The sequence below is a fragment of the Ranitomeya imitator genome, chromosome 4, assembly GCF_032444005.1.
Source record: "Ranitomeya imitator isolate aRanImi1 chromosome 4, aRanImi1.pri, whole genome shotgun sequence".
In the NCBI taxonomy this organism is placed as follows: Eukaryota; Metazoa; Chordata; class Amphibia; order Anura; family Dendrobatidae; genus Ranitomeya; species Ranitomeya imitator.
In genome coordinates this window covers 152,328,488-152,344,022 of record NC_091285.1, presented here as the reverse complement: position 1 = coordinate 152,344,022, position 15,535 = coordinate 152,328,488, and the positions used below count along the sequence as shown (strand labels likewise).

The window sequence follows — 15,535 nt, the reverse complement described above, 5'->3', positions numbered from 1 at the left end:
TGCTGGTGAGCATTACTCTCTTTTTCCCTAAGCAGAACGTGCTCCTTGACATATTCCTTAGGCATACTCTGACCAACACCACCCATTCCAAGAAACGCAAACTACGTGGGATATGCTTTTTACTCTACTTTGAGGCCTCCTTCATACGTCCATAGAAAACACGCACGTAAAAAAAATTATAATATCATTGCCGTCAGTGTTTTCCTTCAGTGTGTAAGTTGTGTCTTTCTGGTACGGATAAAGTAAAAAATAAAATTACTTCTCCTATACTAAGCAATGTTAAACATGTACAACACATGAATGGGGCACACTAATGCGATCCTTGTGCTGTCCGTGCTTTTCACAGACACAATTCTGTATTGGCTCTTGCAATCCGTCCTGCTGGTAAAAAAACAGACATGTCTACGTGTGGTTTGCACCGACACACAGTGTAAAAACATGGGCTTATGGGCAGCCCATAGGTTATAATGGGTATGTGTAATAGTTGTGAAAAAAGGATGACATACTGGAAACACGGAGGTGTGATGCAGGCCTTACACAGTGGAAAAAAGGTAAGCCAATGAGTACTGAGCCAACGTATGGTTAAATGCCATTTTTGGATTATGCTAGGTGTATAGGGGTCTTTGGATTGGTTCAGCATAAATGGAAGTGAATAAAAACCATGAAGACTATTTACTAAATGGAGAAATCCTTGCTGCTCAAAATCAATCATTTTTCGCAAACATTGTTTTAACTTCCTTTCTGGATCACAGTCTATTGTATGAAAATGAAAATAAAGAGATGTCGAAAACAATTTTTGCAGTTTTCTCACTTGCACACATTTGAGTCCACACCCTTGGAGCATATTAAATTAATGATTTTTAAAAGTTATCCACAGATGTACAGTTGGCTGGCTGCCACAACATGAAGACGCTGAGTGCAGGGGAAAGGAAAGAAGATCTGCAAACTACATAGTTACAACAGTTAGGAAAATAAGTATAGAAACTGGGCATGAATTTGAGATAATTACTGCAGAATAGTACTTCTATTAAGAAAACTGCTCACTACCCATATCCTTATTTCACAGCACTTACCCATTAAAATACCCAACAGTTTTTGAACTCTTGAGTTTACACCAACAATTCGGTAAAGCCCCTGTTCATTAATTCCTGTGAAAAAAAGCAGGATTTTAATATCCGAACTTCTAAACAATTTCTTGATATATATACACACACGCATTATATACGTTATATCTCAAACAAGCAGATTTGTTCTACAGAACATTCTTCAGCTGGGGATATTATTTTAAGGCTCTTACAATTTATCGATTAACGTGTATTAACTATCTGCACAACAGGAAAAAAATTACTGCCATAGTTTTTAGTTTCCGGTTTAAATTTTACATAGTATCCTGTGCAACATTAATGATGTGGTAACGTTATTATTTGAGACAGCATGGATTACAATGTTTGGGAGGATTCCTCAACTCTTAGTACTGAACGATTAAATGTATGATAGGAGTCTGTATTGCAAACTATTTTACAGTTGGTTGTCTAGAATTGTGATGTGTTACAGTGGATATAATTAATGATCATAATTTCCACTAACTTGACTAAAGTCCTGGTTAAAACTGCCAAAAAATACCCCAAAAATATAATCCTGCCTCCACCACATCTCACTGTGGGTATGTTGTTGTTTTGTTTTTGTTTTTGGTGATGCACAGTGTTGTCTTTGTTTCAAATATAACTTTTGGAATTATGGACGAAAAGTTAAACTTTAGTCTCATCAGACCATAACATGTTTTCCCACATCTATTATCAAGGAAGATAGTGGAATATATCCGCGCTGCCAACAATTCAGAACGCAAAATATGGTTAAAGGATGATGGTGGTTTATTCTACGAGTTTCAAAGTCATCGTGACTTATTCTTCAGGAAATACCATAAAGACAGTGACTGTCCACTATTTTCCTTGATATTAACTGTAATTAGGTCGCTAGCTGACCCGTGGATCTGCGGCAGCTGACAAACAAGCCTGGTTTCTACACCACCATTTGAGCAGTTTTTGATCAAAATTGCACATTGTATAACGTGGGATAAGACCCTATTTGCGCTCCTTGTTTTCCTACAGTTTGCACTACTATGTTTTCCCACATGCTTTTGGCAGGCAATGTAGACTTTGGCAAAACATAGCCGGGCTTAAATGTTATTCTTTTTAACCCCTTAAGCCCCGAGGGTGGTTTGCACGTTAATGACCGGGCCAATTTTTACAATTCTGACCACTGTCCCTTTATGAGGTTATAACTCTGGAACGCTTCAACAGATCCCAGTGATTCTGACATTGTTTTCTCGGGACATATTGTACTTCATGAGAGTTGTAAAAATTCTTTGATAGTACCTGCGTTTGTTTGTGAAAAAAAACGGAAATTTGGCGAAAATTATGAAAAATTTCGCAATTTTCTAACTTTGAATTTTTATGCAATTAAATCACAGAGATATGTCACACAAAATACTTAATAAGTAACATTTCCCACATGTTTACTTTACATCAGCACAATTTTGGAACCAGAATTTTTTTTGTTAGGGAGTTATAAGGGTTAAAAGTTTACCAGCAATTTCTCATTTTTACAACACCATTTTTTTTTTAGGGACCACATCTCATTTGAAGTCATTTTGAGGGGTCTATATGATAGAAAATAACCAAATGTGACACCATTCTAAAAACTGCACCCCTAAAGGTGCTCAAAACCATATTCAAGAAGTTTATTAACCCTTCTGGTGCTTCACATGAATTTTTGAAATGTTTAAATAAAAATGAACATTTAACTTTTTTTCACAAAAAAAATACTTCAGCTCCAATTTGTTTTATTTTACCAAGGGTAACAGGAGAAAATGGACCCCAAAAGTTGTTGTACAATTTGTCCTGAGTACACCGATACCCCATATATGGGGGTAAACCACTGTTTGGGCGCATGACAGAGCTCGGAAGCCAAGGAGCGCCATTCGACTTTTCAATGCAAAATTGACTGGAATCGAGATGGGACACCATGCTGCGTTTGGAGAGCCCCAGATGTGCCTAAACATTGAAACCCCCCACAAGTGACATCATTTTGGAAAGTAGATCCCCTAAGGAACTTATCTAGAGGTGTGGTGAGCACTTTGACCCACTAAGTGCTTCACAGAAGTTTATAATGCAGAACCGTAAAAATAAAAAATCATATTTTTTCACAAAAATTATCTTTTCGCCCCCAATTTTTTATTTTCCCAAGGGTAAGAGAAGAAATTAGACCCCAAAAGTTGTTGTACAATTTGTCCTGAGTACGCTGATACCCCATATGTAGGGGTAAACCACTGTTTGGGCGAATGGGAGAGCTCGGAAGGGAAGGAGCGCCGTTTGACTTTTCAATGCAAAATTGACAGGAATTGAGATGGGACACAATGTTGCATTTGGAGAGCCACTGATGTGCCTAAACATTGAAACCCCCCACAAGTGACACCATTTTGGAAAGTAGACCCCTAAGGAACTTATCTAGAGGTGTGGTGAGTAGGGTTGAGCGACTTTTGTTTTTATAGGATCGGGTCGGATTTCACGAAACCAGACTTTTTCAAAAGTCGGGTCGAGTGAAATCGGCCGATCCTATAGAAAAGTCGGGGTCGGCCGAAACACGAAACCCAATGCAGTCAGGGGCGGATTATCAGAGGGTCAATATGGGCGGTAGCCCAGGGCCCAGTGGTCTGGGGGGGCCCTGGGCTACCGCACAGATTAACCTTCTGATAATCGTCTGTGAATGCCCGCCGGGCGGCATTTATGTGCCCCCGGACCCGGTGGGCAGAGAGAGGAGGCCCGCATTGGGCCCCTTCTCATCTGCTCACCTGGCCCTTTCCGGCGCTGCGGCGGTTTCCTATTGACTTTCGGGCGCGCGCCCGCACGTCAATAGTTAACAACAACAGCCGCCAGCCAATTGGAGGCTGGCAGCTGAAGTCGGCCGCAGCGAACACGTCGCCGGCGTCTGACGTCATTGTAAGTCGTCGGCGAGTGTGCGCTGCTGAAGGAGCTCGCTGCCTGGAGCGCGGACAGGTGAGGAGACTGTTTTTTTTTTTTGATCAGTTAAACGGTGAACACACTGGGGGGCAATGCTGGAGGACACACTGGGGCAATGCTGGAGACACTGGGGCAGATTGCTGGAGGACACACTGGGGGCAATGCTGGAGACAGTGGGGCAGATTGCTGGAGACAGTGGGGCAGATTGCTGGAGACAGTGGGGCAGATTGCTGGAGACAGTGGGGCAGATTGCTGGAGACAGTGGGGCAATGCTGGGGACAGTGGGGCAATGCTGGAGACAGTGGGGCAATGCTGGAGACAGTGGGGCAATGCTGGAGACAGTGGAGCAGATTACTGGAGGACACTGGGGGGCAATGCTGGAGGACACACTGGGGGGCAATGCTGGAGACAGTGGGGCAGATTGCTGGAGGACACACTGGGGGGCAATGCTGGAGGACACACTGGGGGGCAATGCTGGAGGACACACTGGGGGGCAATGCTGGAGGACACACTGGGGGGCAATGCTGGAGACACTGGGGCAGATTGGAGGACACACTGGGGGCAATGCTGGAGACAGTGGGGCAGATTGCTGGAGACAGTGGGGCAGATTGCTGGAGACAGTGGGGCAATGCTGGGGACAGTGGGGCAATGCTGGGGACAGTGGGGGCAATGCTGGAGACAGTGGGGCAGATTGCTGGAGACAGTGGGGCAGATTGCTGGAGACAGTGGGGCAGATTGCTGGAGACAGTGGGGCAGATTGCTGGAGACAGTGGGGCAGATTGCTGGAGACACTGGGGCAGATTGCTGGAGACACTGGGGCAGATTGCTGGAGACACTGGGGCAGATTGCTGGAGACACTGAAGCAATGCTGGAGACACTGGGCCAGATTGCTGGACACACTGGTGGTAATATGCTGGACACACTGGGGCAGATTGCTGGACACACTGGGGGCAGGACTGGAGGCATAGGCAGAATGTAGACACGGGGCATGATTGGAGACATGGGGTAGAATGAAAGACATGGAGCAGGATTGGATCATGGGGCAGGATGGATACGATGGAGACAGATGGGCCAGGACGGGGAGATCATATGGGGCAGGATGGATACTCATGAGTGCAGGATGGGAGAACATATGGCTGGAGGGAGGAATGAGATACATGGGGCCAGGGTAGGGAATATTATTACCATAGGGGCTAATTAAGGGATATTATTACTGCAGTGATGTATTTATTTTATTTTTTGAGTATACTGTTTTAAATGGGGGGGCGGTCCTGTTACTGTGCAGAGTGACACTATATCGCCTTTTTGTCTTCATGTGGTGTAATGTAGAAGTTGTGAAAAATTAAGTAATATGTTCTGCAAGCGGAGCTCGAGATAACTGTTATTTCCTGCAGAAACGAGTCCTGGCTGGAAGAAATGATGGAGGTCTGTGCTGGATGAAAGATGAAGGACTTCACCTAGAGACGTCACTGGTGAGTCAGTGTTACCTATACACTGACACTATACACTGTATACTATATACAGAGGTCCTGTGTACAATGTCACCAGTGATCACTGTATTACCTCTACACAGACACTGCATACTAAGTACAGATCTCCTGTGAATACTGGCACTTATGGTGATAGTATTGTTTTTTTGTTTTTTTTTATTACTCATCAGTATTGTAGTATTCAGTCACTATGTGGTGGTAATATGTGGTCTGGAAATGGTGTTGGGGTATTTGTCCCTTGTATGTGCTATTTGGTCACCAAGTGGTAATATGTGGTCTTGACATGGTGCGGTGGTATTTGTTCCTTGTATGTGATATTATTCGATCACTGTGGTTGTAATTTGTGGTCTGGTAATGGTACGGTGGTATTTGTCCCTTGTATGTGATATTATTGGTCAAGACATACCTAAATTGTATTGCAGATTGTAACAAATATTTAATAGGTTACAGTAGAGTAGGGCCCGGCCATTTTTCTGGAATAATCTGGTTCGGGTATATAATGACCCCCGTCACATGACCCCCGTCACATGACGGGGGGGGGGGCCCACAGTGTGTGAACAGCCCGGGGCCCTGGCTACCCTTAATCCACCCCTGAATGCAGTGCATTGGGTTTCTAATGGTTCCCAGGGTCTGAAGGAGAGGAAACTCTCCTTCAGGCCCTGGGATCCATATTATTGTGTAAAATAAAGAATAAAAATAAAAAATATTGCTATACTCACCCTCGGACGCGCCCTGGTTGTAACCGGGAGCCTTCCTTCCTAAGAATGAGCGCCTGAAGGACTTTTCGATGACGTCGCGGCTTGTGATTGGTCGCGTGAGCGGTCACATGGGTGTCACGCTACCAATCACAAGCCGCGACGTCATCGAAAGGTCCTTCAAGCGCTGATTCCTAGGAAGGAAGGCTGCGGGTTAGAACCAGGGCGCGTCCGAGGGTGAGTATATTCCTAATAGGTATATACTCACCCTCGGACGCGCCCTGGTTCTAACCCGCAGCCTTCCTTTTTAAGAATCAGCGCTTGAAGGACCTTTCGATGATGTCGCGGCTTGTGATTGGTCGCGTGACGCCCATGTGACTGCTCACGCGACCAATCACAAGCCGCGACGTTATCGAAACGTCCTTCAGGCGCTCATTCTTAGGAAGGCTCCCGGTTACAACTAGGGCGCGTCCGAGGGTGAGTATAGCAATATTTTTTATTTTTATTCTTTATTTTACACTTAAATCTGAATTCCGATACCGATTCCCGATATCTTAAACATATCGGGAATCGGTATCGGAATTCCGATTCCAGATTCAGAAGATCGCCGACCCCATGGCCGACCCCACACAGGGGTCGGGTTTCATGAAACCCGACTTTGCCAAAAGTCGGCGACTTCTGAATCTGGCCGACCCGTTTCGCTCAACCCTAGTGGTGAGCACTTTGACCCACCAAGTGTTTCACAAAAGTTTATAATGCAGAACCGTGAAAATAAAAAATCATATTTTTTCACAAAAATTATCTTTTTGCCCCCAATTTTTTATTTTCCCAAGGGTAAGAAAAGAAATTGGACCCCAAAAGTTGTTGTACAATTTGTCCTGAGTACGCTGATACCCCATATGTGGCGGTAAACCACTGTTTGGGCGCATGGGAGAGCTCAGAAGGGAAGGAGCGCAGCTTGACTTTTCAATGCAAAATTGACAGGAATTGAGATGGGACGCCATGTTGCGTTTGGAGAGCCACTGATGTGCCTAAACATTGAAACCCCCCACAAGTGACACCATTTTGGAAAGTAGACCCCTTAAGGAATTTATCTAGATGTGTTTTGAGCGCTTTGACCCACCAAGGGCTTCACAGAAGTTTATAATGCAGAGCCGTAAAAATAAAACAAAAATTTTTTCCCACAAAAATTATTTTTTAGCCCCCAGATTTGTATTTTCCCAAGGGTAAGAAGAGAAATTCGACCCTAAAAGTTGTTGTCCAATTTGTCCTAAGTGCGCTGATACCCCATATGTGGGGGAAACCACTGTTTGGCCGCATGGGTGGGCTCGGAAGGGAAGGAGCGCCATTTGGAATGCAGACTTAGATGGAATGGTCTGCAGGTGTCACATTGCGTTTGCAGAGCCCCTAATGTACCTAAACAGTAGAAACCCCCCACAAGTGACCCCATATTGGAAACTAGACCCCCCCGGGAACTCATCTAGATGTGTTGTGAGAACTTTGAACCCCCAAGTGTTTCACTACAGTTTATAACGCAGAGCCTTGAAAATAAAAAAATATTTTTTTTCCCACAAAAAATATTTTTTAGCCCCCAGTTTTGTATTTTCCCAAGGGTAACAGGAGAAATTGGACCCCAAAAGTTGTTGTCCTATTTGTCCTGAGTACGCTGATACCCCATATGTTGGGGTAAACCCCTGTTTGGGCACACGGGAGAGCTCGGAAGGGAAGGAGCACGGTTTTACTTTTTCAACACAGAATTGGCTGGAATTGAGATCGGACGCCATGTCGCGTTTAGAGAGCCCCTGATGTGCCTAAACAGTGGAAACCCCTCAATTATAACTGAAACCCTAATCCAAACACACCCCTAACCCTAATCGCAACAGTAACCCTAACCACACCTCTAACCCTGACACACCCCAACCCTAATCCCAACCCTATTCCCAACTGTAAATGTAATCTAAACCCTAACCGTAACTTTAGCCCCAACCCTAACCCTAACTTTAGCCCCAACCCTAACTGTGGCCCTAACCCTAGCCCTAACCCTAATGGGAAAATGGAAATAAATACATTTTTTTAATTTTTCCCTAACTAAGGGGGTGATGAAGGGGGGTTTGATTTACTTTTATAGCGGGTTTTTTAGCGGATTTTTATGATTGGCAGCCGTCACACACTGAAAGACGCTTTTTATTGCAAAAAATATTTTTTGCGTTACCACATTTTGAGAGCTAAAATTTTTCCATATTTTGGTCCACAGAGTCATGTGAGGTCTTGCTTTTTGCGGGGCGAGTTGACGTTTTTATTGGTAACATTTTCGGGCACGTGACATTTTTAGATCGCATTTTATTACGATTTTTGTGAGGCAGAATGACCAAAAACCAGCTATTCATGAATTTCTTTTGGGGGAGGTGTTTATACCGTTCCGCGTTTGGTAAAATTGATAAAGCAGTTTTATTCTTCGGGTCAGCACGATTACAGCGACACCTCATTTATATCATTTTTTTATGTTTTGGCGCTTTTATACGATAAAAACTATTTTATAGAAAAAATAATTATTTTTGCATCGCTTTATTCTCAGGACTATAACTTTTTTATTTTTTCGCTGATGATGCTGTATGGCGGCTCGTTTTTTGCGGGACAAGATGACGCTTTCAGCGGTACCATGGTTATTTAGATCTGTCTTTTTGATTGCGTGTTATTCCACTTTTTGTTCGGCGGTATGATAATAAAGCGTTGTTTTTTGCCTCTTTTTTTGTTTTTTTTGTTACGGTGTTTACTGAAAGGGTTAACTAGTGGGCCAGTTTTATAGGTCAGGTCGTTACGGACGCGGCGATACTAAATATGTGTACTTTTATTTTTTTTTATTATTTAGATAAAGAAATGTATTTATAGGAATAATATTTTTTTTCCATTATTTAGGAATATTTTTTTTTTTTTTTTTACACATTTGGAAAAATTTTTTTTTACTTTTTTACTTTGTCCCAGGGGGGGACAATACAGATCGGTGATTTGACAGTTTGCACAGCACTCTGTCAGATCACCGATCTGACATGCAGCACTGCAGGCTTCACAGTGCCTGCTCTGAGCAGGCTCTGTGAAGCCACCTCCGTCCCTGCAGGACCCGGATGCCGTGGCCATCTTGGATCCGGGTCCAGCAAGGAGGAAGGAGGTAGGAGACCCTCGTAGCAACGCGATCACATCGCGTTGCTGTGAAGGGGCTCAGGGAAGCCCGCAGGGAGCCCCCTCCCTGCGCGATGCTTCCCTATACCGCCGGCACATCGCGATCATGTTTGATCGCGGTGTGTCGGGGGTTAATGTGTTGGGGGCGGTCCGTGACCGCTCCTGGCACATAGTGCCGGATGTCAGCTGCGATAGGCAGCTGACACCCGGCCGCACTCCCCCCGTGAGCGCGGCCAATCGCCTATGACGTACTATCCCGTCGGTGGGAATTAAAGCCCACTCCACCTCGACAGGATAGTACGTCATATGGGATTAAGGGGTTAAAAGGCTTCTGTCTTGCAACCATATTCCATAGGCCAAAAATCTAAAGAATACACAACCAGCACTTGCGAGAAATTAATGCAACTCCTTTAATGTTGCTGTAGGCCCTTTGGCAGCCTCCCAGACCATTTTTTTTTTCATCTTTTCTATAATTTTGGAGTGTCGCCCACTTCTACGTAATGTTAATGTTGTGCCAAATTTAAGCCACTTCTTGATGACTGCTTTCACAGAGTTCCATGGTGTACCTAATGCCTTGAAAAAACATTTGTACCCTTCTGTCTGATAACTTTCAACAACAAGATCCCTTTTCTGTTTTGTAAGTGATTTACAGACTACAGTTTTTGCTGAAAAATGCAACTAAGGAAATGTCAGGAAAATCCTACTGGAACAGCTATACTTTATATGGGGTTATTGAGAATCACTGTAAATGATGGCAGCTTTGTACGGACTACTGTGTTACATGAGTTTAAATGCGATTGGCTAATTCTGAACATAGCATCCCCAATTATAGGAAGGCGTTCATACTTCTGAAACAACATTATTTTAGCTTTTTTCCCCCCCTCAAAAGGATTTCAGAGTCTTACTTAATATATTTTTACAGATTATGGGTGACCTTAAACATGGAAAAAGTTCTGGTATGATTTTTTTACATGACAAAAACCTGTCATTTTACTAGTGGCGTGAAGACTTTGTGTTCACTGTATATAACATTGGGTAATTTATGAGGTCTTATGACCCAGGAAGAAGCAATGAACTGCAAGGAACGACTGCAATATTGTGTATAGGCAGCACAATTGTCTGAGTCACAGAATGACTAAAATGTCCTGATGTGTGCAAATCAGTGACATCAAACTTCAGGTCTAGTGACCATATTAAATTGACTTATTATTATTGTACATTTTTATAGCGCCATTTATTCCATGGCGCTTTACATGTGAAAAGGGGGCAAATATAGGCAAATACAACTAAACATGAGCAAAAAATCAAGGAACACAGGTACATAAGGAGGGAGGACCCTGCCCGCGAGGGCTCAGACTTATGACACAACTTCATCAATGAGCACTCTCAGTAAGTGAATCCTTCTTAACTCCTTCGCGCCATGCGCCGTACTAGTACTGCGCTGCCGGCACTGCATTTGTGCCAGCAGCAGTACTAGTACGGCGCACCGATCACCGCGGTCTCGCGCTGAGCGCCGCGGTGATCGGGTGCGAGTGTCAGCTGTATATGACAGCTGACACCCCGCAGCAATGCCCACGATCGGCGCTATCGCCGATCGCGGGCATTTAACCCCTCTGATGCCGCTGTCAGTAGTGACAGCGGCATAGAGGGGGATCGCGCAGGGACGGGGGTTCCCTGCGCTCTCCCACCGGAGCAACGCAATGAGATTGCGTTGCTCCGGTGACCCGGAAGGAGTCCCCGGATCCAAGATGGCCGCCAGACTCCTTCCGGGTCATGAAGTGACCTGGCTAGCCGATGCCTGCTGAGAGCAGGCGCTGGAAAGCCAGCTAAACTGCCTGTCAGATCGTTGATCTGACAGGGTGCTATGCACAGTGTCAGATTAACGATCTGATCTAATACAGAGATGTCCCACCCTGGGACAAAGTTAGAAAGTTAAAAAAAAAAAAAAATCCCCAAACAAAAAAAAAAAGAAAACATTTCCCAATAAATCCATTTATTTATGTAAAAAAAAAAAAAAACAATAAAAGTACACATATTTGGTATCGCCGCGTCCGTAACGACCCGCTCTATAAAACTATCCCACTAGTTAACCCCTTCAGTGAACACCGCAAAAAAAAAAAAAAAACAAGGCAAAAAACATTGCTTTATTATCATACAGGCGAACAAAAAGTGGAATAACACGCGATCAAAACGACGGATATAAATAACCATGGTACCGCTGAAAACGTCATCTTGTCCCGCAAAAAAAAAAGCCGCCACACAGCATCATCAGCAGAAAAATAAAAAAGTTATAGCTCTCAGAATAAAGCGATGCAAAAACAATTATTTTTTTTATATAAAATAGTTTTTATTGTGTAAAAGCGCCAAAACATAAAAAAATTACATAAATGAGGTGTCGCTGTAATCGTACTGACCTGAAGAATAAAACTGCTTTATCCATTTTACCACACGTGGAATGGTATAAACGCCCCCCCTAAAAGAAATTCAGGAATTGCTGGTTTTTGTTCATTCCGCCTCCCAAAAATCGGAATAAAAAGCGATCAAAAAATGTCATCTGCCCGAAAATGTTACCAATAAAAACGTCAACTCGTCCCGCAAAAAACAAGACCTCATATGACTCTGTGGGCCAAAATATGGATAAATTATAGCTCTCAAAATGTGGTGATGCAAAAACTATTTTTTGCAATAAAAAGCGTCTTTTAGTGTGTGACAGCTGCCAATCATAAAAATCCGCCAAAAAAACGCTATAAAAGTAAATCAAACCCCCCTTCATCACCCCCTTAGTTAGGGAAAAATAATAAAATGTAAAAAAATGTATGTATTTCCATTTTCCCATTAGGGCTAGGGTTAGGGCTAGGGTTAGGGCTAGGGTTAGGGCTAGGGTTAGGGTTAGGGCTAGGGTTAGGGTTGGGGCTAGGGTTTCAGTTATAATTGGGGGTTTCCACTGTTTAGGCACATCAGGGGCTCTCCAAACGCGACATGGCGTCCGATCTCAATTCCAGCCAATTCTGCTTTGAAAAAGTAAAACAGTGCTCCTTCCCTTCCGAGCTCTGCCGTGCACCCAAACAGTGGTTCCCCCCAACATATGGGGTATCTGCGTTCTCAGGACAAGTTGGACAACAACTTTTGGGGTCTAATTTGTCCTGTTACCCTTGGGAAAATAAAAACGTGGGGGCTAAAATATCATTTTCGTGGAAAAAAAATATTTTTTATTTTCACGGCTCTGCATTATAAACTGTAGTGAAACACTTGTTGGTTCAAAGCTCTCACAACACATCTAGATAAGTTCCTTGGGGGGTCTAGTTTCCAATATGGGGTCACTTGTGGGGGGTTTCTACTGTTTAGGTACATCAGGGGCTCTGCAAATGCAACATGACACCTGCAGTCCATTTCATCTAAGTCTGCATTTCAAATGGTGCTCCTTTCCTTCCGAGCTCTGCCATGCACTCAAACGGTGGTTCCTCCCTACATGTGGGGTATCAGCGTACTCAGGACAAATTGGACAATAACATTTGTGGTCAAATTTCTCCGGTTACCCTTGGGAAAAAAAAAATTGCGGGCTAAAACATCATTTTGTGGAAAGAAAAAATGATTTTTTAATTTTCACAATGCTACATTCTAAACTTTAGTGAAACAATTGGGGGTTAAAAGTGCTCACCACACATCTAGATAAGTTCCTTAGGGGGTCTTCTTTCCAAAATGGGGTCACTTGTGGGGGGTTTCCACTGTTAAGGCACGTCAGTGGCTCTCCAAATGCGACATGGCGTCCGATCTCAATTCCAGCCAATTTTGCATTGAAAAGTCAAATGGCACTCCTTCCCTTCCGAGCTCTGCCATGCGCTCAAACAGTGGTTTATCCCCATATATGAAGTATGGACGTACTCAGGACAAATTGCAGAACAACTTTTGGGGTCCAATTTATCCTGTTACCCTTGGGAAAATAAAAAATTGGGGGCAAAAAGATCATTTTTTGTGAAAATTAATATACATTTTTTTTACGGCTCTACATTATAAACTTCTGTGAAGCACTTGGAGGTTCAAAGTGCTCACCACACATCTAGATTAGTTCCTTAGGGGGTCTACTTTCCAAAATGGTGTCACTTGTGGGGGTTTCCACTGTTTAGGCACATCAGGGGCTCTCCAATCGTGACATGGGCTCCGATCTCAATTCCAGCAAATCTTGCATTGAAAAGTCAAATGGCGCTCCTTCCCTTCCGAGCTCTGCCATGTGCCCAAACAGTGGTTTACCCCCACATATGGGGTATCGGCGTACTCAGGACAAATAGGACAACAACTGTTACCCTTGGTAAAATGAAACAAATTGGACCTGAAGTAAAAATTTTGTGAAAAAAAAGTTAAATGTTCAATTTTTTTAAACATTCAAAAAATTCCTGTGAAGCACCTGAAGGGTTAATAAACTTTTTGAATGTGGTTTTGAGTACCTTGAGGGGTGCAGTTTTTAGAATGGTGTCACTTTTGGGCATTTTCTGTCATATAGACCCCTCAAAGTCACTTCAAGTGTGAGGTGGTCCGTAAAAAAATGGTTTTGCAAATTTTGTTGCAAAAATGAGAAATCGCTGGTCAACTTTTAACCCTTATAACGTCCTAACAAAAAAAAATTTATGTTTCCAAAATTGTGCTGATGTAAAGCAGACATGTGGGAAATGTTGTTTATTAACTATATTATGTGATATAACTCTCTAATTTAAGGGCATAAAAACTAAGAGTTTGAAAATTGCTAAATTTTCATAATTTCCGACAAATTTTTGTTTTTTTCACAAATAAATGCAAGTCATATCGAAGAAGTTTTACCACTATCATGAAGTACAATATGTCACGAGAAAACAATGTCAGAATCACCAGGATCCGTTGAAGCGTTTCAGAGTTATGACCTCATAAAGTGACAGTGGTCAGAATTGTAAAAATTGGCCCTGTCACTTAGGTGAAAACAGGCTTTGGGGTGAAGGGGTTAAATAGTGAATGCTAATCTTCAGAACAATGGCAACCACCCATCTCTGAAATCAGAAAATGTTCGGAAAAGGTCAAGCTGTTTTTAGCAGACTTACCGTAATTGGTTCCTTGTATCCTAATTGCGACTGTCAACTGCAGCAGTCACTGCAGCAGTCTGTAAAACTTCACTGCCACTATTTTATTCTGCATCATTGCTAAATCATCCAAATCTCACATAAACTCTACAATTTGCAGGCAAGAAGCTGGTCGAAACATACATAAACAGGAACCCGAGTATGCAGTATTTACCAGGTTGATGAGCAACATATACTGTATTCTAAACTCATCTGCTTTGAATAATGGTGCATGTCTGAGTTAAGAACGTCCGAAATTTTCTATAGCTTCAGGGTGAAATATAACTTCACACTGATCCTAAATGCTTACAGTGACCGATACCCTCAAATCATTTTTGAGCATTCGTGTTCTTAAATCTTTTCCAAATGTTTTCACGTTTTTTCGTTTTGGTTGCTCTGTTACTCAGACGATTTCTTATGTTGGATAACTAAATAGGGAATATATTGTTAGATACCAAAGGGGAAAGAAGTCCAATGCTGTTAAAACACTGCTGCCAGCAGTACCAAGCAACAAATGAAATCACCATCTGCTATGAAGCTCAGCATTAGGCCATGTTCACATGTTCAGTATATTACATCAGTATCTGTAAGCCAAACTCAGGAGTGGAACAATCAGTGGAACACTATAATAGGAACATGGCACCACCTCTGTATTTATCACCCACTCCTGATTTTGGCTTACAAATAACGAAGAAAATTTTTTTTTACCAAATACTGAACGTGTATTCGTAGCCTTAGGGCCTAAGGCTTAGGCAAAATCAGCCGCATCCACTGATATCAGGCAACAGTTTAAATTGTATGGGGGCCTCCAGACTCTCCCCCGATATCTTCGTCAGCAGATCCTTTTGTTCCCTGGTATATCAGGCGCTGCAAGTGGAGTCTGGTGCTCTCTTGGAGAACACAGGTGTGCTTGGCCGAGCTGAGTATTCAGTGTTAGGGGACTCTGGAGAGATAGTTTGGGGCAAACAGCCAACAGCTATCTAATATGTATGGGTCGATGGGCTGAAGCCACTACTTGTGATTGTTGCTCGTCTTGAGTAACAGAAGAATCAAGCATTTACATTCAAAAT

The 15,535-nt window shown here is 43.0% G+C and overlaps 1 protein-coding gene across 2 annotated transcripts in view; it reads right to left on the bottom strand.

Moving 5' to 3' along the window:
- Positions 1-15,535, bottom strand: part of ARHGAP26 (Rho GTPase activating protein 26) — a 590,718-nt gene that overhangs the window by 325,166 nt on the left and 250,017 nt on the right. For both annotated transcript variants that reach the window (XM_069764052.1, XM_069764053.1), the window contains exon 14: positions 1,074-1,148. In XM_069764052.1, coding sequence (XP_069620153.1) covers positions 1,074-1,148 — 75 coding nt within the window. The remainder of the gene's footprint in view (positions 1-1,073; positions 1,149-15,535) is intronic.